The 24431-nt window shown below is 46.0% G+C and overlaps 1 protein-coding gene across 2 annotated transcripts in view; it reads right to left on the reverse strand.

Moving 5' to 3' along the window:
* Positions 1-3475: 3475 nt before the first annotated feature.
* Positions 3476-24431, reverse strand: part of LOC146354242 (C-type lectin domain family 4 member G-like) — a 53995-nt gene continuing 33039 nt past the window's right edge. For both annotated transcript variants that reach the window (XM_084838463.1, XM_084838462.1), the window contains 8 exons: positions 19849-19971; positions 18109-18171; positions 14672-14725; positions 13438-13500; positions 8630-8719; positions 7089-7240; positions 5583-5695; positions 3476-4281 (listed from right to left, as the gene is read on the reverse strand). In XM_084838463.1, coding sequence (XP_084694589.1) covers positions 4143-4281; positions 5583-5695; positions 7089-7240; positions 8630-8719; positions 13438-13500; positions 14672-14725; positions 18109-18171; positions 19849-19971 — 797 coding nt within the window. In that variant the 3' untranslated portion in view covers positions 3476-4142. The remainder of the gene's footprint in view (positions 4282-5582; positions 5696-7088; positions 7241-8629; positions 8720-13437; positions 13501-14671; positions 14726-18108; positions 18172-19848; positions 19972-24431) is intronic.

Genomic DNA, 24431 nt, shown 5'->3' on the forward strand with positions numbered 1-24431 from the left:
CTCCCTCCTTTCGCTCCCTGCTCTTTCCTCATTGCAGGCAAGAAAAAGGCGAACACACACCATTAGCATCTGCTCCCAAAGAAAAAGGCGAACACACACCATTAGCATCTGCCCCCAAAGGAACAATTGCCTTTTTGCCTTGCACACAATTGGGGCTCTACTGTAGTTCCTCTCCTGGTGTCTCTTGTGATGGGGACAAACATTTTCCAAAGGAGAGGGTCTGGGATGAAATGGAAAAAGAAGGATGTATGCTACAGAAACAAGGGTGCAGCAGAGAATACCATGATGTCCAGGTTGGTAGCAGGTGGGAGCTGAGCACATTGGATAGCAACTTTAGATTTCTGACTGAAACCCAGAGTGGATTCACTACCCCCCTGACTTTGGAGCCACCAGCCTCCACTATTGGTAACACTACCTTTTAGAAGTCCTGCAGGCAATAAAGAACTTGGCTTGAAAAGGGAAAGGCCCAGTGGTACGGTCAGGGCAGGCCTTTGCGGCAGAAGCCCAGAGCCCCACATGGCAAAATAAGTAGGAGAACCCCAAAACACAGCTTGATTGGCTGACCACATCTTAAAGTGAAGTAATGCACATTATTACCATCTAAAGACAGCCTACCCTGGAATACCATTAAGCCCAGAGTCTAAAATTACCACACAGTTACAACTGAAGAGGCAATGGAACTAAAACCCAGCCCTCCATCCCAGAGAGCATTGCCTTAACCACACAGCCACAACAGCAAACAGAAGAGTGACTCATGACTGGACCTTTGAGGTCTCGCACAAGTCTAGCCCATGACATACCTCCTCCTCTCAACCACAGCACCATGCAGGGAACCCAAAGCTTCCAGCCACAAAGTACAGTGCTAAAGAGGACCTCTGTGGAGCAGCACAGCATTAACAAGTCCCAGGTTTAAAGCCTGGCTAGGCATCTCTGGGATTAAGATCGACTCCTCAGTTTTTTCCAGGGGGTTTCTTTCTCTGCCTTTCTATATGTTCCATTACACAGTCACTAGGTGGTGCTGTGGTATAGTGGAATTGTGCAAATACACTAGGGTTTCATGCCACCATTCACGGATATACCAGACTTTCCTCATCAGACCCTCCCCCCCCCTGCCATTAAAAAGGTTGCAAAGAATGGGAGAGGCCCTGGAGGAGGATGACATTAAAGCACCTGCAAACTACTGGGAGTGAGGAATCACGAGTGCACAATAAATACCTTGTGTAGAAAGGCTCTGGGAGAGATCATGGGATGTGATGCAAATTAATTCACCTGCACTTGCAATTATTCATAGCATCCCACAAATGAAAATGCATGTCTGGATACATCCAAAGAGGCAGCACTTCCAAATGCGGAAGATGTGAAGGGCTTCTTGGGAAGAGCCCTTTTTTTACTATTCTTTTTATTCACATCAGCAAGAGGAAAGGAGGTGGCACAGGTGGGGAACAGATGATTTGTGCATGGTTGACGTCTCTCCCAGAGGAAAATAAAATGGCATATGCTCATTTAAATTCATGCAGATTTTAAAATACTCAGTAGATAACTCTGAGCTGAATATTTTAAGAAGTTTTTAAATCCCTTGGGTTAGGCCTTTTAAATGCTAGATGAGGGATGCAGAACCTCTTTCAGGCTGAAGGATGAATTCTGTTTCACAGCAGCTCTCAGGAGCTACATTCCAGTGGTGGGCGGAGCCAAAGGCGAAGGGGTGGGGTCAGTTGTGACAGGCAGTAGGGTTCTGTAGGCCCTGTCATGTGCAAGGGGTTGTGTATACTGAATAGGCACTACTGGTGGAGTGAAGGATTTTTTCCCTTCTGTTTGGGACTTTTGTTAGGCCCTTATATGTGGGGCAGTTGCATCGCATACTACCCAGCTGCCCTGACTATGCTTTACACACCTTCTCGATGCTTGGTGAGCTAATTGTGTCAACAGGGAGTTGTGGGACTTTGCCTGCTGGGAGTGCGTGTTTGGCTACAGTTTTAATGAAGCATTTTACACACCAGGGATTCACGTCCAAGGGGTTCTGTGACAAGCAAAAAACATTTACGTAGCCTATCACGGCTGATTTTAAAACAAAAACAAAAACGCACGTACGCAAATGGCGGTGGCCATGGCCGCCACCATTTGTGTTCTTTATTTTGGCACGTCTTAGTCTACGTAAACATTTACGTAGACTAAGACGGCGAAAATAAGGGGAACACAAATAGCATAGCGTCTATGCTATTTGCATTCCCCTTATTTTTGCCGTCTTAGTCTACGTAAATGTTTACAAAGACTAAGATGTGCCAAAATAAGGAACGCAAATGGCGGCTGCCATGACCGCCTCCATTTGCGTACATGCATTGTCGTGTTTTTTTTAAGTCAGCCGTGATAGGATACGTAAAGATTTACGTAGCCTATCATGGTGTTTTTTTAAAATCTAGCCGTGATAGGCTACGTAAATCTTTATGTAGCCTATCATGTTTTTTTTTTTAACTGGAAATGGCGGTGGCGGCAGCCGGTAGGAAGACCAGCCGCTGCTGCCGCTGAAGCGCCGCCGGAGCCGCCGCCACCAGGAAGATCCGCCCAAGGCAAGTCCCGTCCCGGGGGGGTGGCGGGGGGGTGGCGGGCCGTTCCGCCACCAATTTCGGGGGGCCGAATGCACTGGCATTCGGCCTCCCCAAGATCTGTGGCGGAACTTTCGTACATCCCTACTTCTTCCTCTGAAGCTGGATATTCTCCACTTGGTTCTATTCATCGTCATTGCTTTGTCAGAAGGTACCATTTCAGCCATTTGCCTTGCTGAAGGGGCAAGCTGCTTTCCAGTTTCCATTTTAAAAGTGACACTGAAATGTGCTTGCCCCTTCAGTATATAGTGGAAATTTGCAAGAACCTCCTGCTCTTCAGCATTTTACTTATTTAATATTTATATCCTGCCTTTCTTCCATGATGGAACTCAAGGGTAAGATGCCCATGTGTCCAACCTTATAGAGGACAATCCTCTATTTGAAGGCTGTCCACTCCAAATATGGCTTAAAGAACCATCAGTAGGGAGAGCAGGGGCCCTGAAGCTGTCCATCAACAGTTAGGACCTGGCCAACAAGCAGACTGAGTAGGCACACAGGTTACCTGATTATGATGACATGTACTGTATTTCTATTTAAATTATAGAAATAATGTCTAAATGTTCATCTCAATACATAAATCAACACATCACATTTTATGCAGATCACTGCCCTCCTTTGTCCTCTTATTTGTGATCTTATTTCTCACTATGGGATAATTAAGAAGATCTCTTGCTTTTAGAGGGGATTTGCTGCTGATTTCCAAAGTTTGGTCACACACATTTTAGTTAGATTTCTGCCTTATCTTCTTAATATGTGTATTTTAGGACTTAATATCCCATGCTTCAAATAAATTCCCAGAGTGACTTTACAATACAAAATCAAAGATACAATATAAAGCAATTAAAACTGTAAGAAACTACAGGCTAAAAGCAGTAGGATCCAAAATCTTAAAAGAGCTGTGAAGGAATCTCACAAAGATGAAACAAGTTTATTTAGATTAACAAGCTTGGTGGAGAAGATCTTCTCCTGGTGTTGTGATGACTATTTATTTATTTATTTATTTATTACATTTATACATCCCCCAATAGCTGATGCTCTCTACAATAAAGGTGCCAGGTGAGCCTCCCTGGGGAGAGCATTCCACATTCGGCATGCTACTACCATGAAAGGCCCTTTCCCAATAACCACCCACCACACATCCGCTGTATCTTCTCCAGTCCATATGCTGTGAAAAATGAATCTAACTTATTAACTTAGTTGGCTTTTTAGTGAAGGAACAGTTAGGGTGTGAACATAAGAACTAGGTTAATCTAACATCTAAAAAGAAGGAGTCTAGACTGAGACTAAATCCAAAGTTTCTAGATTTTATGCACAGCTCTGGAAACAGAGGTCTAGCAAGCTATGGAGGATCTGGAGTCCTAGCTTTTTGCTGACTCGCTGATGTAGCATTGGGCTACATCAGCATTCATCATCCTGCTTTCTGAGAGGTGGACACACCCACCACCTAGAAGAGTTAAAGCTCTTTGTCAATGAAGACCCAGAGTCGCAGCATCATGAGGCCCATGACTTGCACATGTTGAGTTCTGCTCCTGCTGGACACAGCTAGCAGCTCCAGCTCTTTTCACAGATCCAGCCATCTGTGGTGCCTCCGCATTCACGATCTTCCCACCAGCCTGAATATTTCATCACGGTGCAGTCTTCCCCCTTGCCAGCATTGTTGGGCTCTCGTGGAAGCCAATGGCTGCAGACGAAAATGTAACAAAACTCATAAATGGCAGCGTCCATACATCACGACTGAGGCCTTAGTCAAACGCTCCCTTATGCCCAGCAGTGAATGACAAAGCCCCATGGGATTAATGAAGATAAGAAACATGCCATGTTGCACTTCAGGGCCTTATCCTAGATTCAGATTGAGAGCACTGTGCCCTGGGACAGGAGAATTAAACCTCTCCCACCACAGTTTCCCCCCCCCCCAAACCCCCCCTAGCAGCTGCAGGGAGGTTAAAAAAAGTAAAACGTCTCAATTGATTTTTTTTTAAATTTCAAGAGAAAAACAATGGTAGAGGTGTGGTGGTCCCACTCTGAATCAGGACCACACATGCTTACATTAGAGTAAAAAACCAGACAGGCTCTTAAGATTTCTGTAAGTAGAGCTATTAGTATGGATGCTCTGAAGCAATACTTGTTAAGCCCTGACAAGAGACAGTGGACATTCTGGTGATGTGTTTCAATAGGAGCCAGGATGGCCCAAGATGGCATTAGTGATGCGCAGGGATTACTCATCTTTCTTCCCCTCACTAGATGAGGGGAAGGAGAGAGTGTGGTCTGTGTGTGTAGCAAGAAGTCAGTCTGAGTTGGAACTGGCTCTGAAAAGGAGACAGAGAGCTGACTTTGCTCTCTGCAAGAAATCCTATAGAAGCCTGATGGGGAACAGAAATCTGTTGGAATGTTAATGCTGTGATCCCTTCTCTTATGCTCAGCCTCTATATTGTATATATGCGTAAATTAACCTTATTTCACAGAAATTTCATTAGTCTCCAGTGACCTCCTTTTCAGGAAACTGAACCCTGGGTAAGCTCTGGACCCCTGAAATGTCTCACTGCTTGGAACTGAGGTACACACTTTCTCATCTCACTTCAGGTCCCTTTGGTCTTTAGTTTCATGGCTATGAAATTTGGCCCATAATCTGGCCCATACTGCAACAAAATGGATTCTCAGTTTGAGGATTATGTTATTAATTTGACAGGAGGTGCTTTCAAGTGGAGGGCTCCTAATGCTACCAATCAAAAGAAGTTGTGCAGCTATTCCATTTTTCCCTCCTGAACTGATTTTTTTGTGGGTAAGAAAAAAGATGGAGGAAGCGGTGGGAAAACATGGGAGGGTTATGAGTGGAAGACAACGACATCTGGGGCACCCCCCACCCCCACTTTAAAAGTCCATGTACGAGGCAGGGTGATGGCATGATAAAAACTTTGCCTGGAAGCACCCCAGGGCACTTGTAAAAATGGTGCAGGAGAAACGAGCCTATACTACTAGACTTACGTATATGAGACAGTAGTGCCATCCACCCAGACAAATGTGTTTTCTGTCTTCATGTCATTGAAACCAATCCAGTAGTCCTTCCATTCTGTGCGTGTGACTGAGGTGAGAAATGTCTGAAACACAAACCACATGTAATTATTTGAGCTGAAATGTACTATACGTAAAGCACTACATGGAATAGCAGCACAGTCTCTTAGATGCAAAGCCAGGGTCACAGTGCTGGATCTCTGAGTAAAGCAACTTTTACAATCCCTGGGAGGCTGGCATCTCTCATGAAAATAGTTTAAAAATACAGTGCAGCCATCTCCAGCCAGATGCTCTCCAGATGTGTGGGTCTGGGACTCCCAGCAGAAAGCCTTTGTGTGCTCCACAGATGTGTGCATGGGGGGGGGCAATGTGTGTGTATATCTATGTATAATGTGTGCATGCATACATATTTACACACACACACACACACACACACATCATTGCTCCCTCTAATAGCAAACTCACTGCCACTATACTGATAGAAATGGAGCTAAAATGGGACTACCGAGGAACAAGAGGAAGGTACCAGCATGCTTGGAGGAATCCCAAGGTTTGCAGAAGTATTAATTAAAAACACACACATCAAAAGCCCCCCACCCCACCCCAAAACAACCCATTAAGGGTTGAACATATACCATGCTTACCAGGAGCCATGGAATGTGTCAGTTGGGGGGGGGGGGATGGAAAACAGAGGGGGAAAGTTTTGAACTGCTAACAACTTAGAACAGCCAGAGGAAGGCTGGCAGGCTGGAACCTGAACAGCATGCATTCCTGCTGAGGGTGAGGATATACTGCAGCCTTTTGTTGCAGGCCGCACTTGTGTATAAACCGGTTCCCAACATTACATCACACGCTCTCCCAATAGTCAGTCAAGGCAATCTGGGATAGAGCTAGGTGTGTCTTCTGCACAGACACTGAGCTCACCAGAAGGGGGTAGTGGATTAAAGCCTCCACCTCAGTGGTGTGGTGTCCCTGGGTTTCCTCCAATGGGAAAAAGTAAAGCACAGCATTTGGGAACACTGTTGTGGCAGTGAGAGAAAACTGTCCTCCCCGACCCCAGATGGCCTGGCCAGCTCCAACAGGGTGCTTGCAGAGGGTGCAGTGTGTCTCTGTGGACAGAGACACACTGCAAGTCCAAGGAGGAGCCTGGAAAAATGCAGGCCATAGCTGCCATAATGAGAGGCCTTTTGCTCATACACAAGCTAAGGTAGAACGCAAGTAAATGCTGATGAAGAATAGTGTTGACGTCACAGACAATACCCAATGGGTGCCCGTGATACTTGCCCAGTCACATTCTACACAGCAATCTTAACACTATCTGGGAGAAATGCCACATTCCTTCAACACAAAGTGCACTTTTGGGTGCTTGAGAACTGTAATATCCCCACCACAAAAGCACCGCTTTGAGGGAGGATGTGTGGGCTGCGCTCAGCAAATGGAAAGCAGATGCTCATTTCTTGCACAAAAGCCTGGCGTTACCTGCTCCACCTCGTCATTGATGACAACCAAGCGGGCACCTCTCTCTTCACACCATGTCTTGGCAAAAGACCAGTGCTTACTCATTCTTTGAAAAGAGTAGCATTGTCCTCCGTTCAGCAGCCAGCCCTGTGGACATACTTGGCAGGCTGAGGCTAGAAAGTAATTGCAGAGATTTTAAAGCAACCAAATAATAATGGACAGGGTTTAGGGCAGTTTACAGTCATTAATAGTGATGTTGCCAAAACTTGTATTTATTTGGTCCATGCTACTAATCTAGGCTGTTTGTACTTCCTATCTGTATCATAAGCCCTGATCTACTGCAATGGTGATATATTAGTAATTAAAAGTGAGATTTATTACAAGTTAGCTTTTCTTTTCTGCAACCATGACTAAGCAGTCAATATCTGCCATCTTGGCACACACTCAGAAGTTGCTTGCATTAACCCTTTTGTTCAGCTTGCCCCAACCTGGTGCCCTCCTGATATTTTGGACTTCAACTCCCATCAGCCCCAGCCAGCATGACCAATGGTCAGAAATTCTGGGAGTTGTAGTCCAAAACATCTAGAGGGTTGGGGAAAGCTGCTTTAGTTACTAAAGGAAAGGAAGTAGTCTGTTAGTGCCACATGCTGAAAATAATCATTTCACTTTAACAGTAACAATTTAGTTACCCTTTGCCAAAGAAACCAACCAGTCTAAAAGTTTGCATCTGAAAGCAGACAGCAGCCAACATCCATTGGCCAGAGAACCAAGGGCCACTGGGAGGCTACACCCACCCTCGCCGCCCAGGAAGAATGTCACAGCAAGGGGGAGACCAACCTAGCCCCATACACTGGCCAGAGGAGGAACAGCTGCAGGGAGTTTGTTTTGCCTTTCCCTGCCAGAAAGAACACCTAGAAGAACTTTGAAAATAAGAACTGGTTATTTGCTTTTTCCTCCTCCCTCCCAATTCCTTTTCTTTTGTGTCATGTCTTTTAGATTGTCAGCCTGAGGGCAGGGACTGTCATTATTAATCTTTGGAAGTTGCTCTGGGAGCCTTTTTTTGCCGATGAGTGGGGTAAAAATGCTGTAAATAAATGAATAAAATGAATGTATGAATGAATCAGGCATGTTAATTTGTATCCATCCCATTAATGTTTATAACAGCCAATCAGAGAAGATGCATGGCACTGTGATGCATGGCACTGTGGCAGATGGGTGGAAAGAGAATGCTGCACGAAGCATGCTGTGTTTCCAAGGTGCAGTTTGGTGATGTGCATGTGCTAAAATCTGGCCATGATTCAAAAGCACGGACTGTTGAATACTTTTGTCCAAACTCATATTGCTGGAGTCATAAACCAGCTGCCCGATTCCAAATTGCAGCAGTGTCAGCTTGCCCATCACTAGTTGCTATCATATCAAATTGGCTCAAGGGCCAATGTGATCCTTTCAATGTACAGACCCATCTTTCTGCAGCACAGAGCCCATTAGCGCGGGAGCGAGCCTCATCTCTGAAGGAATAACATGTTCACAGGTCCAGAGGCAGAGGAAGTCTCATATCTTACCATTAATCTTATATAATGCATCCTGTAGCATAAAGGTCTCTGCCCAGATCTTTTTTCTGTCATTTTGCATATCATGCAGATCTTTGTATGCTAGGAATAAAAATGGAGGGAGAAAAGTTAAATGGGAGGAGAACTTGGTCTGATGCAATTAGTATATAATGCAGTACCTGTAGGAGAAGGAGGAGAAGCCACCATCCAAGGAACATAAGAAGAGCCCTGCTGGATCAGACCAAGGGTCCATCCAGTCCAGCATTCTGTTCACTCAGTGGCCAACCAGCTGTCGACTGGGAACTCACAAGCAGGTCATGAGCGCAACAGCACCCTCCCGCCCGTGTTCCCCAGCAAGAGGTGTACACAGGCCCACCATCTCTGGCACCGGAGGTAGTACGCAACCATCCAGTAGCCATTGATCGCCTTCTCCTCCAAGAACTTGTCTAACCCCCTTTTAAAGCCATCCAAACTGGTGGCCATCACTACATCCTGTGGTAGCAAATTCCATAGTTTGACTATGCGTGTGGGAAGAAGTACTGCCTTATATCTGTCCTGAATCTCCCACCAATCAGCTTCATGGGATGACTCCGGGTTCTAGTATTTCGGGAGAGGGAGAAAAATGTCTGTCTCTCCACATTCTCCACACCGTGCGTAATTTTGTAGACTTTATCGTGTCTCTCCTTACCCGCCTTTTTTCCAAGCTAAACAATCCCAGCTGTTGTAACCTTCTCTCATGGGGGAGATGCTCCAACCTCTTGATCATTTTAGTTGCCCTTCTCTGCACCTTTTCCACCTGTACAGTATCTTTTTTTTTTAGGCATGGTAACCAGAACTGTACACAGTATTCCAAGTGTAGTTGCACCATAGATTTGTATAGGGGCAGTATGATGTTGGCAGTTGTACTCTCAATTCCTTTCCTAATTATGCCTAACATGGAGTTTGCCTTTTTTACAGCAGCTGCACCCTGGGTTGACATCGTCATCGAGCTGAGGGGAAGAGGGAGTGTCTGCTGCTGCTGCCTGCTTGCCTGCTGCCACCACTACCACTGTCATCAACACTGCTCTCTTCCTGTGGACTTCTGCCTGGCAGACCACCATTCCCTGCAGGACCAAGCCCCCCCCCCCCCATTACAGTACCAGCTGTTTCTGACAACCTCCATCTGTCCCCGTCTTGGAAGGAGATATATAACCTGGCTAGCTGAGGTGGCAGGTACTGCACTGAAATGGCCTTGGTTGCTCTGACTGATGACCTACTCTGGGTGAAAGACGGGGAAGCGCAACCCAGCTGATCCTCCTGGACCTCTCAGAGGCTTTTGACACCATTGATCATGGTATTGTACCAGATCGGCTTTGCAAGGTGGGAGTGAGGGGCACTGTGTTACAGTAGTTCCACTCCTACCTGCAGGACTGACTCCAGGGAGTGGTACTGGGGGATTCTTGTTCCTGCCCATGGTTATTAAGCTGTGGGGTGCCACAGGGTTCTATTCTATCCCCCATGCTGTTCAACATCTATATGAAACCGTTGGGTGAGGTCATTAGGAGTTTTGGGGTGGGGTGTCACCAATACGTTGGTGATACTCAGATCTATTTCTCCTTGTCGTCAGAGTTAGCTGAGGAGGTGAAGGTGCTGGACCTGTACCTGGAGGCTATAATGGGCTGATGAGGGCCAATAAACTGAAGCTAAATCCTGACAAGACGGAAGCTCTGTGGATTGGTGGTTCCCAAGTCCGGGAATTAGGTAAGCAACTTGTCCTGGATGGGGTTGCACTCCCCCTGAAGGAGCAGGTACATAGCTTGGGAGTACTCCTAGACCCATTCCTGTCACTGGAGTCCCAAGTGGAATCCATGGCCCGGAGTACTTGGGGCCAGCTTCAGCTGATCCACCAGCTACAGACTTTCCTGGACAGGGATAACCTAGCCACAGTAGTACATGCTGCACTGGTAACTTCTCGATTAGACTACTGCAATGCACTTTACATGGGGCTGCCCTTGAAGATAACTCAGAAGTTGCAGCTAGTGCAAAATGCAGCAGCTAGACCGTTGACCAGAATATCTTGTAAAGATCGTATAACACCAGTTTTAAAGGAATTGCACTAGCTGCCTATACGCTTCCAGTCAGAATTTAAGGTGCTGGTGATGACATTTAAGGCTCAAAGTGGCTTGGGGCCTCAATATTTGAAGGAGTGCCTCTCCCTATATTATTGTCACCCTGCTTATTTAACTTATATGCAGAGTACATCATGAGAAACGCCGGGTTGGATGAATCACAGGTCGGAATTAAGATTGCCAGGAGAATTATCAACAACCTCAGATACGCAGACGATACCACCCTAATGGCAGAAAGTGAAGAGGATCTAAAGAGCCTCTTGTTGAGGGTGAAAGAGGAGAGTGCAAAAGCTGGTTTGAATCTCAACATTAAAAAAACTTAGATCATGGCATCTGGCCCCATCACTACCTGGCATATAGAAGGGGAAGAAATGGAAGCAGTGACAGATTTTATTTTCTTGGGCTCCAAGATCACTACAGACGGTGACTGTAGCCATGAAATTAAAAGACACTTGCTCCCTGGGAGGAAAGCTATGGCAAACCTAGACAGCATAGTAAGAAGCAGAGACATCACCTTGCTGACAAAGGTCCGTATAATTAAAGCTATGGTTTTCCCAGTAGTAATGTATGGCTGTGAGAGCTGGACTATAAGGAAGGCTGAGCGCAGAAGAATTGATGCCTTCAAACTGTGGTGCTGGAGAAGACTCTTACGAGTCCCCTGGGTTGCAAGGAGGTCCAGTCAGTCAATCCTCAAGGAAATCAACCCTGAGTGCTCATTGAAAGGACAGATACTGAAGCTGAAGCTCAAATATTTTGGCCACCTAATGCGAAGAGAAAACTCCCTGGAAAAGACCCTGATGCTGGGAAAGATTGAAGGCAAAAGGAGAAGGGGATGGCAGAGGATGAGATGGCTAGATAGCATCACCGATGCAATGAATATGAACATGAGCACACTCCGGCAGAGAGCGGAGGACAGGAAGGCCTGGCGTGCTATGGTCCATGGGGTCACGAAGAGTCGGACACAACAACTGAAAAAAACTCTCCCTATATATGCCTGCCCAAGGATTAAGATCTGTTGGAGAACTCCTCCTCTGTGTCCCACCAGTGATAGACATACACTATGGTGGGATGTTGGAGAGGGCCTTCTTTGCTGTGGCACCCTGCTTGTGGAATGTCCTCCCCTTGGAAGCCTGATTGGCACAGGCACTGGTTTCATTTCAGCACCAAGTTAAAACATGGCTTTTCACCAAAGCCTTTGAGGGCTAAATGAATTCCCTAAAGTTGCACACTGTTTTTATTGTTTTAGATTTTTTAATTGGTATTAGCTTGTTTAATGGTTTAATATGCTTTTAGCTGTTTAAATTATTCATTGTTTTATACTGTTTAAATTGATTTTATCTCTATTCCACCCTGAGATCTTAATGCAGGGTGGGATACAAATGTTTTAAATAAATAAAATGAATAAATAATAAATGCAGAGGTGACTCCCAAGCAAACCTTTTACAAACCTGACCAACAATTCCCCAGTTTAAGTGGTAGATTAATCAACTAAGATTTAACTCTCACTGAGGTAGTAAACCTGTGCCTGGGCTATACCACTTCAGAGTGCAGGTGGAAGTTCGCAGGATAGGATGCTTCACCGCCCCCCCAAAATAAAATCCCAGCACCCAGAAAAGTGCCATATTAAGCTAAATCCTTCTTTCTCACATCCACATGCTGATGGGGAGGGTATGTGTGGATGGAGATGCCTCTCTTCCATCATGCAAGCAGTCACCTGGATTCTGACACTGTAGGGCACAGATGTAGCCCCTTCGTGAGAAGATTGTGGGCAGTTCGCTTTCCCCTCATTGGGGCAGCGGGGCAGGATTATATTTAGTGAATACCACTTTTAATTGGTAGGGCAATAAGAATTTAAAACAAAACATGACAGGTGTGTATTGACATTTAGAAGTTTTTCTCATAGTTCTAACATATCAGAATCTGGAGAAATTCCAAACCAGATTTCAGTCAAAACAAGTTCTTTCCTTCTGAGAGTGGCCATGTCTCCTACTTTCCAGAGGACAGCCCATTATGGGAAGGGCTGTCCAGTCTAAGCCCCGTTTAAAGAACCATAAGAAGGGAAGGGGGGGGGGGGCTTGAAGTTGCCTATCAACAATGAGCACCTGGATAGCAGACTTAGCAGTAGGCACACAGGTCACCTGGTCACATTCTTCCCCCCCTATGGCGAGATGTACTGTATTTCTATTTAGATTATGGCTAAATTGGCATCTATGCATATATATTTGCATATGCACATTTAATGCAAATCTAAGTGTCCTCTTTTTGGGTGATGCATAATTGGCCACCCTACCTCACTTCTCTCTCTTTCTCCAAGATAGACCTGCTAGGCAGGTATGTAAGGTCCTGGTAGACCTCCCTAAAATCATTTTAAGTGTTGCCTTAAATTGGCTTTTCTTGGGACCCTGAAAAGTCTCACAAGGTGAAAAGTCTCACAAAGCAACCCAAGTGTTGCCTTGAATTGGCTTTTCTTGGGACCCTGAAAAGTCTCACAAGGTGGCCATTGTTTTGTGAATTGTGGGACAATTGTGAAGTATGGTAAACAGAGTTCAGGAATCAGCCTTGACACTTTACGGAATGAATCAAAAATGAAATTTGGAAAGATCCAGACTCTATAAGAAATGCTGCTCCTGAGTTTCCCTGTAGGCAGATCCACCTCCCTCCCTCCCTTTCCACCAGCAACCAAGCTGACAACTGCCCGCAAAGAGTGCTTACCATCCTTTTTCAGCATATTATGATCAGCCTCCAGCTTTTGCAGACTGTCATTTAGCCTTGATCCTGGAGGAAAGCCAGAGATAACAACAATACTCCAATCAGTACTTATGGGGAAAAGGTACCACGAAGTCCTCCACACTTCCCTGAGCAGGACAAACTCCGAGGGTAATGCTGCAGGGTTTCATTTCCTCTGTCCGAGGAAGCATTGAGAAATGATGGTGTCTTTGCAATAGTGGTTCTATTCACAGAACACAATGGAAGCCAAGAGACCCCCTGCAGCAGGCAGCATAATCGCTAATCCTGCTTCAGATTCCCTAAAGCAACAGCATGGTTGCCTCTGTCTGGCCCAGCATTTAAAACTGCCAGCTGCTTTCCTTTCTCTCTCCTACACATTCCTGCAGAGGACTGGTCTCAGATGCCATCCTATAAATCAACTTCCCATTGAGGAAAAACATGGCCTAAGTTAACATTAGCTCCCATGAAGGATGGGTGAACGAGCGATCTTCAAGATTGCTAGGATTCTCTGAACATCGTCTCACCACTCATCTTGTGCCCGATTCCTTTTCATGTTTGCGATCGCTGGTTGCTCTGCGTGAACAGGAAAATTGTGCAAATCGAGCACTGATCAAACGAGAAATTTGCACAAATTTGCACATCCCTAGCTCCCACTGAGGAAATGTTTTATTAAGGGTGCAATCCTATAGAATCATAGAATAGTAGGGTTGGAAGGGGCCTACAAGGCCATCGAGTCCAACCCCCTGCTCAATGCAGGAATCCAAGTCAGAGCATCCCTGACAAATGGCTGTCCAGCCTCGTCTTGAAGGCCTCCAGTGTGGGAGAGCCCACCACCTCCCCAGGTAATTGGTTCCATTGTCGTATTGCTCTTACAGTCAATCCTATGCATATTTAGACAGAAAAACGTCCTACACCTCCCAGCAACCCCCAGCCAGCCTTGCTGGGAGTTGTAGGACATTTTTTCTGTCTAATCATGCATAGGATTGTTCCCTAATTGTATTTATTTTAGGGCTTTATACACTGCCTCAAAACAAGCTCCTATTATCCACCAATCAACCCTGACCATTAGCATGCAGTCAGCTTAACAAAAGATGGTCACCCAGCAGCCATAACTGTGCTTAGTGAGGGCTGGGAGAAAGAAAGTAGCAATTAGGCGTTGCTGAGAAGAGAGGAAAGGAGCAAAGAGGAACAGCAGCTCAGTAGTCAAGTCAATACATACCATAGGCAGAGTTACTGGAGCGAAGTGCCTCCAGCTGCTTCTCCATTTTGGAGCCTGGAAGAGACAGAACTCAGTTAGCCAAGTGGCCTGGTGCAGAGTCTATTTGTTGAGCAGCATGGCTAAGCTTGTGGGTTGAACAGGTCTTTTGAGGCACCAGGAGCTGGCTCCCACCACAGAGGGATGGTGTAGTCTGTGTGGAGGGCTGAAGAGTGGGTTCGACCCATTATGATGTGTCAAAAGGAGAATTAGTCACCTTGGGGAGTTAAAGAGATCTGCTTCTCTGAAAAGGCAATACATTCTGGGGTGATTTTGGTTCAGGGCTGGCAGAGCTGTGTAGGCCCACTCTGGATAGGCCGAAGAACTTGCCGCCTCTAGGAATTTCCACACCAGCTTCCTATTGGCTTGCGTACCTGGCGTGAGCGTGGAGCACCAAGGGGCCACAGATGCAGCCAGAAATCTCCAGCTTCAAGAACAATCAAGGTTAGGATCCTTCCTGGCTCATCGGTGTATCTTACTATACACCAGGCTCATTTGCAGAAGAACTCGGAGTGGTTTGGGGAGTTTTCCATCCGTTCTTGTTTTATCAATTATTACGATGAAGTCCAGCTCACTTAGCTGCTTCCAAATGGTTACTCCAGTCCAAACCAACCCTTAAGGTCACCGTTGGTGTATATATTGCCTACAGCAAAGTCAGTTATTTTGAACATTTTCTAAGGAAATCTGTCAGTTTTCACCAAGAAGTAAGAACATATTTTCCCTGTCTTGTTGAGGTTCCCCCACGCCACCCCAGACAATGCAAAAAATATTTTTGCTGTTGCTTGCAAAAAAAAAAATGACAATAACTAATTGGCTATATGGGCAGGGAGTCAACACTTCCCACAGAAATTTCAAGCAGCCATCACAAGCCAAGAGGCTACAAGTGGTCTATAGCCAAGTGGCCTATGATTCAGCCCTTATTTATATTGCTTAATAATTTGTGGTTGCTTAGTTCTTCTCTCTCTGCCGGAAATAAACATCCTCACAAATGGAGAGGCCATCACAAAAGCATAAGGAGGAGATGCCCACAGTAGTCAGGGGAGGGACCGTAGCTCAGGGGCAGAGCACCTGTTTTGCATGCAGAAAGTCCCAGGTTCAGTCCCCAGCATCTCCAGGTAGGACTAGGAAGGAATCCTGCCTGAAACCCTGAGCTGCTGCCAGTCGGTATCGACAATACTGGACTAGATGGACCAGGGGTCTGACTCAGTACAAGGCAGCTTCCCATGTTCCAAGCCACATTGAGAACAATCCTCCTACCAGGAAAGGCACGACTCATAGCTCAGCAGTAAATTGTCAGCTGATTCTTTCCTAGAGCCAAACTTAGATGTTACACAAAAAGGCATGCATCTCACCCCCAGTGGTCCTTCTCCTGCTCCAAAGAAGGAACTATAGGAAAGGATGATGTATCCATGTAAAGCCTGCATTGTAATTCATGTCTGCAACCCCCATGGGGGTGAAAAGTGACTTGGAAAGGAGCAGTTGCAAGAGAACAATCAATGGATAGGGGAAGGGATAAGCACCTCTCTCCCAACTGCTTCCTGAATCCAAAGCAGTTTTTTGGGGTGTGAGGGAGGGGGCCACTGAAGGTGACTTAGGGCATTTCTACACCAGCCTAAAATCCTGCATTTAAAATGGGGCTTTCTGCTTCCATTTTAAATGCAGAATCACAACTGACTGCCTTTACACGCGCTCCCTTTCTGCCCTCCCCTTCCCTCCTCCTTCTCCCCCTATCTGAGTCTTCCATTATCTTTCATTGATCTGGTGCCTCTTCTTCCCACTCTAACTCTTTTGATGGAGGAAACTGAAGTGGAACACAACGGGGTAATTTGATAGCTCATTATCTGCAATCTATTTAAAAACGGAACAAAGGGCATTTAGTGCAGGAGGGTCATGGCAGGGTCACTGCCTCATGTAAAGAGCCCGCAAACTTCTGTGAAGGAGCAATCTCAATCACACAATAAAAGCCCGGGGTGAAGGAGCCCTTACTTGCATGTGTGTGCAATATTTAGATCAGCCCATATATATGTACCTAAAGGAGTGTGTCTGGACAGCAACCCCTAAAATTCCTGCACAAAGTCAGATACCATTTATCCCAGGGTCTCCAATATATTGACTGCAAAAAGTCAGCCATCTTAACTGTACACTCATATATAGGTCCTCTTCTATATTAGACCGGACAGTATGAAGCCCTCTGCATCCAGGTCTGGATGGAGTCCAAGGGTTGGAAGTACTAAACCTGCGTGGTTTCAACTCTAAGCAGTTCTGGCTGATTCACATATGCATGTACATCATGATTTATTGCAACTCAGCATGCCAACTGCTTCCAGTGATCATCAGCATTGTCTTTGAAGTGAAATGTAATGGTGCAAAAGCTCTGCCTCTGATGTTTTCCCTGTGATGGCTGCTTCACACAAGCAAGTTGTCACTTGAAGTTGCAGTTATGGTGTGACAAACATGGACACACGAATGTGCCCCTAGAGACATCTGCAATGGCTAAGCTTAGAAAGCATTGTGCTGCTTCAGGTGGGACGTCCTTTCTAATGTAGCCTTTTTTCCATAAATGAAAGTTACTATAGCACCACCACTGCCCAAGAAGGCCATTGATAGCAATTCTTAATTAGTGCAACATTTTCACTGGTATCTGACTTTCATAATTTCATTATTGGGAATTTGTCAAAGTATATTATATTCTTGATTAACACAATGACCTGGTTCGCACAACATGACAGACAACTGTGGCTTAATTTACCCACGGGGGCTGTCATGTTGTGGCGGGTGCCTCTGGGCACGATTTTTGCATGGTGCCCATGGGCACCCAGCTTCCTGTAGCTTGACATGTCATGTGAACCCAGGCAGCAGGGGTTGTTTGAGGGATAGACATGGCTTGTTTTAAGGTTATTTGAGGGTTGTTTAACCATCAAACAATCCCTGCAGCCTGGGTTCAGATGATACAACAAACCATGGCGCGCGCACCCCTCTGCCGTGGGTTGAATATTCAAAATGGCTACCTGCCCACACGACAACCCACCATAGCTTAAATACGCCACAGTGAGTTGCAGTGATCATGCAAACCGACCTTCTAGTGCATGAAATAAAGAACAGGGTGGGGGGTGTCCTGAAAAAGCATCATTTTAGAAAGTAAAACCTGAGGTTTCAAAGACAGAGGAACTGAAATAATAATAATAAAAAAATTGGAACTCTCTTACCCACCCCCTCTCCTCCTCCAGCCATTCTCACCCTGCATATCTTTTATCAGGATTATCTGCTAGAAACCTAAGCTTATCATTAATATTGGTCCCCCAGATGTGACAGATGTGTATTGGTCCTTTAAAAGCTGGCTTTTAGGACAGAAACAAGACAGAAGTAATTAACAGGTTGAAACCACAGAGCTGAATCCTCACCATTTGTTCCCAGCACAGTTTGGTTGCTACGCAGCTGTTCCAGTTCCTTGGCCATCTCAGAATCTGAAACAACACAAAGTCCGATCATTGTTGAACCGCAGTCATTTACAGGAGAGATAGCCATGATTTTTCACTTTGAGACATAGCCAGCCTTACTATTAGACAATGTGAGGTGGTTGCTAGCTAAGGGAGGCAAGGAGGGGGAGCCTCAAGCTGGTGCTAGGAAGCAGACATTTACTACGGAGTTGCTTCTGTATGCCCAACACTTTTCGACCTATTGTCTTCTTCGGGGACAAGCCAGTCTTATGTAGTCTTATTCCACTGTCTCATACAAAGATTACTGCAGTGAAAAGAGCATATTTGACACCATAATAAATTTCTATTTCCTAGTACCAGTTTAAAGCCGTCTTTCTTTCTTTCTTTCTTTCTTTTTCTTTCTTTCTTGTGTTTGCTTCCTATTGGGCAGCCCTTCAGCTGTAGCTGAACTTGACTTCTTCCCAGTACCACCAAGATGGAAGTCCTGTTGCTGCTCCAGAACAGCAAGAGATAAGGGAGGATGAACAGGCTGATGTTCAGGCGACAAGCAAGGGAGGACTGCGCACTGGAGCGCAGTGGCAGCAAGTAGAAGTTGAAACTTGAGGGTGAGCACAGGGATCAGGACATGAGGCTCACTGAGATGAAGTTCAAAGAACAAATGGGGTGGCCTCGATGGTGAGTGGCTGGCTAAGTGGGATGAATGGCCACCGAGACCAAAAATTCTAATCTCAAGTAACAGACCCCTGCATCAAACTACCTAAGACTGGCTGAACTTAAGTATTAATTACAGGAGAAAGAATGCCCATAATACTCCCATAGCGCAGCATCCCTAGAGCTAGATTGGGACACTGGCTCCAATCCCCGATGCTGTTCCCCCATAATGCCAATTGGGCCATGGCAACAAGAGTCACAAACAAGGGAGTTGTCATCTCCGCGCCACCCCCCGTCCCAACATCCCAGTTATCACATCCAGGGTCAGAGGTGAGAAACCTGTGGCCCTTCAGATGTTGTTATACTTCAGTTCCCATCAGCCCCAGTCAACATGACCAATGGTCAGGGATGATGGGAGGTGCAGTCCAACAACAGCTGGAGGGCTGCAGGCTTCCCACGCATGCACTGGATTATAGCAGGGGTGTAAAAAGCATGGCCCCACAAGCCCTGTCAGGTGGCCTCCCCAAGTCCCTCAACCACCACTGCCAAAAATGTTTTATAGGGAGGAGCAGTGAGGCAGTAGGAGTTCCTATTGGGCCCCCTGAAGAACAATTCTCTTAAGCAGGCTTCAGAATGTGTTCCGATATATCAGCGAAGAAGTGGCTTTGGCCTACATCAAACTGTATTACAGTTTTCAGTCAAAGTATTTCAAACTAGACGTTTTTAAAACTGTGGTGACTTCTAGGAAAACGTATGATTTGGGGGGGAAATCTAATTTAGATTTTAACAAATAAAAACATTATCAGGATACCATGTTTTGGGTTTTAGTTACTGCAAATTGTAGGTTTTGGTCTAGAAAATATTGTTAAAGTAAAATAAGCAGGGGAGAGTGAGATTCTAAAATTAAACCAAACCTATTTTGACAAACAGCACATGAAATAATTCTATAATATTCAAATGCTCCAGATTCCAAATTACCCACTCTACCCTGCTCCCTGTCTGCTCTTTGAGCATGGACATAAATGAAGCAGTGCTTGACTCCAGAAACCATACATTTTGAAATCATAACTGCGAAGATTATGATCCACAGCAGAAACGAGATGCCATTCACAATGTAAAGGATGGAGGTGGATGCTCCCTCTGAACCACATCTGCAACGTTGCCACAGGAAACCACCTGGGGACAGTGAAAACACACCATTTGAATTATGACGGAGTTATATGGAGTGGTGGGAAGAGAAAATTCACAAGGATGAAACTAGGGTGAGTCACAATTACTCTTCAGAATATACACTGGTAATAATAGAAGCACTGCAGGAATTGAGAGATAAGACGTCAACCACGTAATGCCACATACCAGCTAGAACTGCATTAATTCTGGAAGAATGTTTGTGCTGGTGTTTGTCTCTATAGGAGAGGGCAGAACCTCTTTCCGCCCAAGAGCCGCCCAAATTCCGTTTCAGAGGAGCTCTTGCGAGCCACATTCTACTGGTGGGCAAGGGAAAAGCAAAAGGGGTAGGGCCAAAGGCAAGGGGGTGGCAAAAAAGCGCCAGCATATCTTAGCTTCAAGCTCTTCCTGCCGGTAACTAAGCCTTAGGAGAGGCATTTCAACCTTGTAGAACAAGGGGGGAAACTGCACAAAAGCTGGGAAGCCACCGAACGATTGGTGGCTGGAAGAAAGGGTGTGGCCTTCTGGGGAACCCAACACCCTTGCTCCATAACAGCAAAAAGTGCTCAGGCACCATAGAGTCCAGCTGGTTTACTGCAGCATGACCTTTCATAGCAAGCAGCCTATTTCTTCATCATGACATGGACAGAGCAAGTGGTGAGGACATATGCAGGTCAGGACTAGAGATATTTGAATTACAACACAACACATCCTGACAGCAAATGTGCCTAAACATTTGCAGAATCATGGGAAGTTAACGTGAAGCTCTCCACGGTTTATGGCACCTTGTTTGACCAACCACGAATTTCAAACAGCAATTTCAAACTTCTGCCTCTTTAGTGTTGAGTAAACTACAGTTGTCTCTCTTTCCTTCATCTGCAGGCTAAGCAGAAAAGTACAGCCATCCCATCACCTTGCAATAAGTAAGGGAAGATGGGCATTCTGTCTTTTTCAGAAAGCCGCTCTGCTCCACTACTTCTACTCGGAACAGAATTAGCTACTCTCAAACATGCCGCGTTGACTGGAAACAGCGGTAAACCACAGCTGTAACTTCAGCTTCCATGGTAATTTAACACCATGCTACTGCTGATCAAATGTGAACCTTACAGTGTCAGAAACATACCACTGCTACCTTTTACTGTCGAATTACAATTGTTGCATTCTCACATGTACAGCTCTTCAGCCTGGCATCCTCTAGTGTCCTTCCACGGTGGGGGTGGGCAACCTTTCTGAAGTTGGCAGCCACATGCCCTCTTAGGAAAGTGGTCGGGGCCTGCATAGTGGTGGCACCCAGGGCTAGAGCTGACGGTGGGTCCAAATCCAAACATGGGTGGGTCCAAAGCCAAAATGGACAGAAATATCCCTTTTCTCTCTCTCTCCTCTTTCTCCCACTCCCTTTTCTTTCTCTCTCTCTCTGGGGTGTTTCCATGACAATGGAAGGAGAAGCAAATGAAGGAGTACCGGATTTTTTTAAAGGGATCAGCTTTGCTACGCTTTGGTCCATGCAGGGTTCCACAAACGAGTGCTCTGCACCAGTAAAAATCATTTCACAGAACATACTTTGGGGTGGGGGGGGGGGGTTGGAATGAATGTCATCTTACTGGCAGGGCTGCTCAATCAATAAGAGAGACTCCCCCGCTCCCCTCCCCTTTCTCCTTTCCCCTGAAGGTCCAGATGCACCTGCATTTCAGGAGCAAGCTCCATTGAGCACAGCGGGAGTTACTTCCAAGTAGACACACATATGCTTGTGCTGGGAAAGGGGGAGGGAATGCAGGGATGGGAAACCAGGCCCCTTTCTAACCTGATGCTGCTCAGTATCTCTATAATGAAGGTGTGAAGTAGTTACTTCCTAAGGCCAAACAACAGAGAATCGGAGCCTCGAGATCATGCTTTAGAGCATTTAGGGACTTTGTGCTTTAAACTGTGCCATTTCAATTGAGGGGAATCTCTGTAAATTCTGATGTGGGCATTCAGGGGACAAGCCTCATTGAGCACAATGGGACTTACTTCTGAGGAGACACTAGTTGATTTGTGCAGGGATGGGAAACACACAAGAAACACGCCTTGACCAGGGTCATGGTGAACAGCACACCCCTGGGCAGGGCTAGCATAACTGAGGTAAATGCAGGGGTTGGGGGGACACAGCAACTATACTGGGGAGAACCTGACTTGAGGAAAAGAATCGCACTTTAAGCCATCTCTGGAAATCCGGTTTTTACCTGATAAGCTCTGGGGTGGCTGCTGGATGGCCACAACGTCATATATCTTTAATGGCTTCCAAATGCAGCCAGCTCGGAGTAAATCGCTTGTGGAGACACTCCCTCTGCCACCCCTTCTCTCTCTCTTAATTTCTTCCTCTTCCCCCTGCCCCTTGATCATTCATCCATCCATCCACACACCTCCTCGAAGAGGCTTTGGGAACAACAGCAAAGAGGCTCTAGATCTCCCTGCCAGCCATTTTCTTTCTCTGGCGGTGACAGCAGTGGTGGTGCATTAATCAGCAGAGGGTGTTAGAGGCACCCTGGAGCACCTAGCAGAGCATTATTCCAAAAGGACCTGAGCCACTCTAGCCACCATTCTCTATGGTTGGGTTGCATGTGCACCTACCTGCCTGCCGGCTCGTCTCCTTCTCTGTCGGTAGCAGCATCAAGGTTGACAGAGTACTGGGGCCACACAGAGGGAGGCCATGGTCTGCAAGTTGCCCACTTCCATTCTAGAGACTGTACATACACTACAGAGTTTCTTCACTACACTACTCTTGAAGTCATATGTGTTTACTCTGGTTTTCCCTGACCCGTAATTGACTATGACACTGTTCAGTTCTACTGTTGTTCTTCTTTTGATTTTTTTCACTCTGTGTGTGTGTGTGTGTGTACGGTATACACACATACACACACATATTATCTTTACATTGGGTTTTTATATTATATGTATTTTAAATGCAAGCTGCTTAGAGATTTTCAGGATATTAAGTGGTTAAAAAGTAGTATCAATCCATCCATCCATCCATCCATCCATCCATCCATCAGAGCAGCTGGTGTAATAGTCATTCCCTCTCTCCAAGGAACCCTGGGAACCGGAGTTGGTGGTGGGGATGTCTATGTAACAAAAAAGCCACCCCCACCCCCACCCCACCCCTGAATGCCACATCCCTGGCTGACGAGGCTCCTCAGCCACCATCAGCTCCAAAGCAAGCCTTCGTGAAACCACAGCGTTTTACATCATTCCACATGGAGGGTCTGGGAGGGAAGAAAGAAAAAAATCTCCACTTTACACCTCTCTGTGCCACTTCCATGACTTCAGTAATGTGCTCAATATTGCAATCAGTACCTACATCTGAAACCAGAGACAAAATCCTATCTGATTGGATTGTTCCATTGTTTCTCTCCCCACCCCTCCTGGGAGTCGCCCCATAAAAATAGCATGATTTTGAAATTGCTTGTCTCTGACATCAGTGACTTAGGCACTGAGGAACACTGTCTGCCCTTTTCTACCCACAGAACTTAGACTTCCCCTGCAAGATGCTCTGCCAGATGAGTTGATCAGTACTTTAGGATTTCTGTATCTCTCTCTCAGTTATTTCTTTAATAGATGTAGCAGCCTTCCCCAATCTGGTACCCTCCAGATCTGTTGGCCTACAACCCTCATCATCTCCAGCTAAGAGTGGCTGGTGGTGATGGGGCTTGTAGTCCAACACATAAGGAGAGCACCGGGTTGGGGAAGGCTGAGATATACCTTTAATTGGACCTTTTGGAAGTACCTAGTGTGTTAGAATTTGTCCTCCGCACTCACTTAACCACTCATCCATGCTATAAGACTGGCAAAGAAAGGGCTGGCTGCGAGTATTCCTCCTCAGTCTCTCAAACATTGCGAGTCTGGTTCTTTTCCCATCTAGACCTAGGTTATTTTAAAGGAAACAGTGACAGCTACTCCCACACAAATAATGCAAAGGATGTCTTTCAGCCAATTCTCTGCAAGAGATAGGTGACAACGTGTGCTTCCATTGGAACACAGTCTTCTCCGGCCTGATATCCTCCAGGTGTCTTGGACTACAACTCCCATCATCCACAGCCAGTGCCACATTGTAGTCCAACACATCTGGAAGGTGCCAAGTTGGGGAAGGCTGGTCTAGCAGATCATAAGAACATAAGAAGGGCCCTGCTGGATCAGACCAAGGTCCATCCATCTAGTCCAGCAAGCATACTCTTGACACAGTGGCCAACCAGCTGCCTATGGGAAACCCACAAGCAGGGCATGAGCACAACAGCACCCTCCCAGTTGTGTTCCCCAGTAAATGGTGTACATAGGCATACTGCCTCTGATACTGGAGGTAATATACAGTTATCATGACTATTAGCCATTGACCCTCCATAAATTTGTCCAATCCCCTTTTAAAGCCATCCAAAGTGGTGGCCATCACTACATCTCATGGAAGTGAATTACATAGTTTAACTATGCGTTGTGTGAAG

Source organism: Heloderma suspectum, chromosome 2, assembly GCF_057233095.1.
Source record: "Heloderma suspectum isolate Gila_16-S chromosome 2, 16-S_ref, whole genome shotgun sequence".
Classification (NCBI taxonomy): domain Eukaryota; kingdom Metazoa; phylum Chordata; class Lepidosauria; order Squamata; family Helodermatidae; genus Heloderma; species Heloderma suspectum.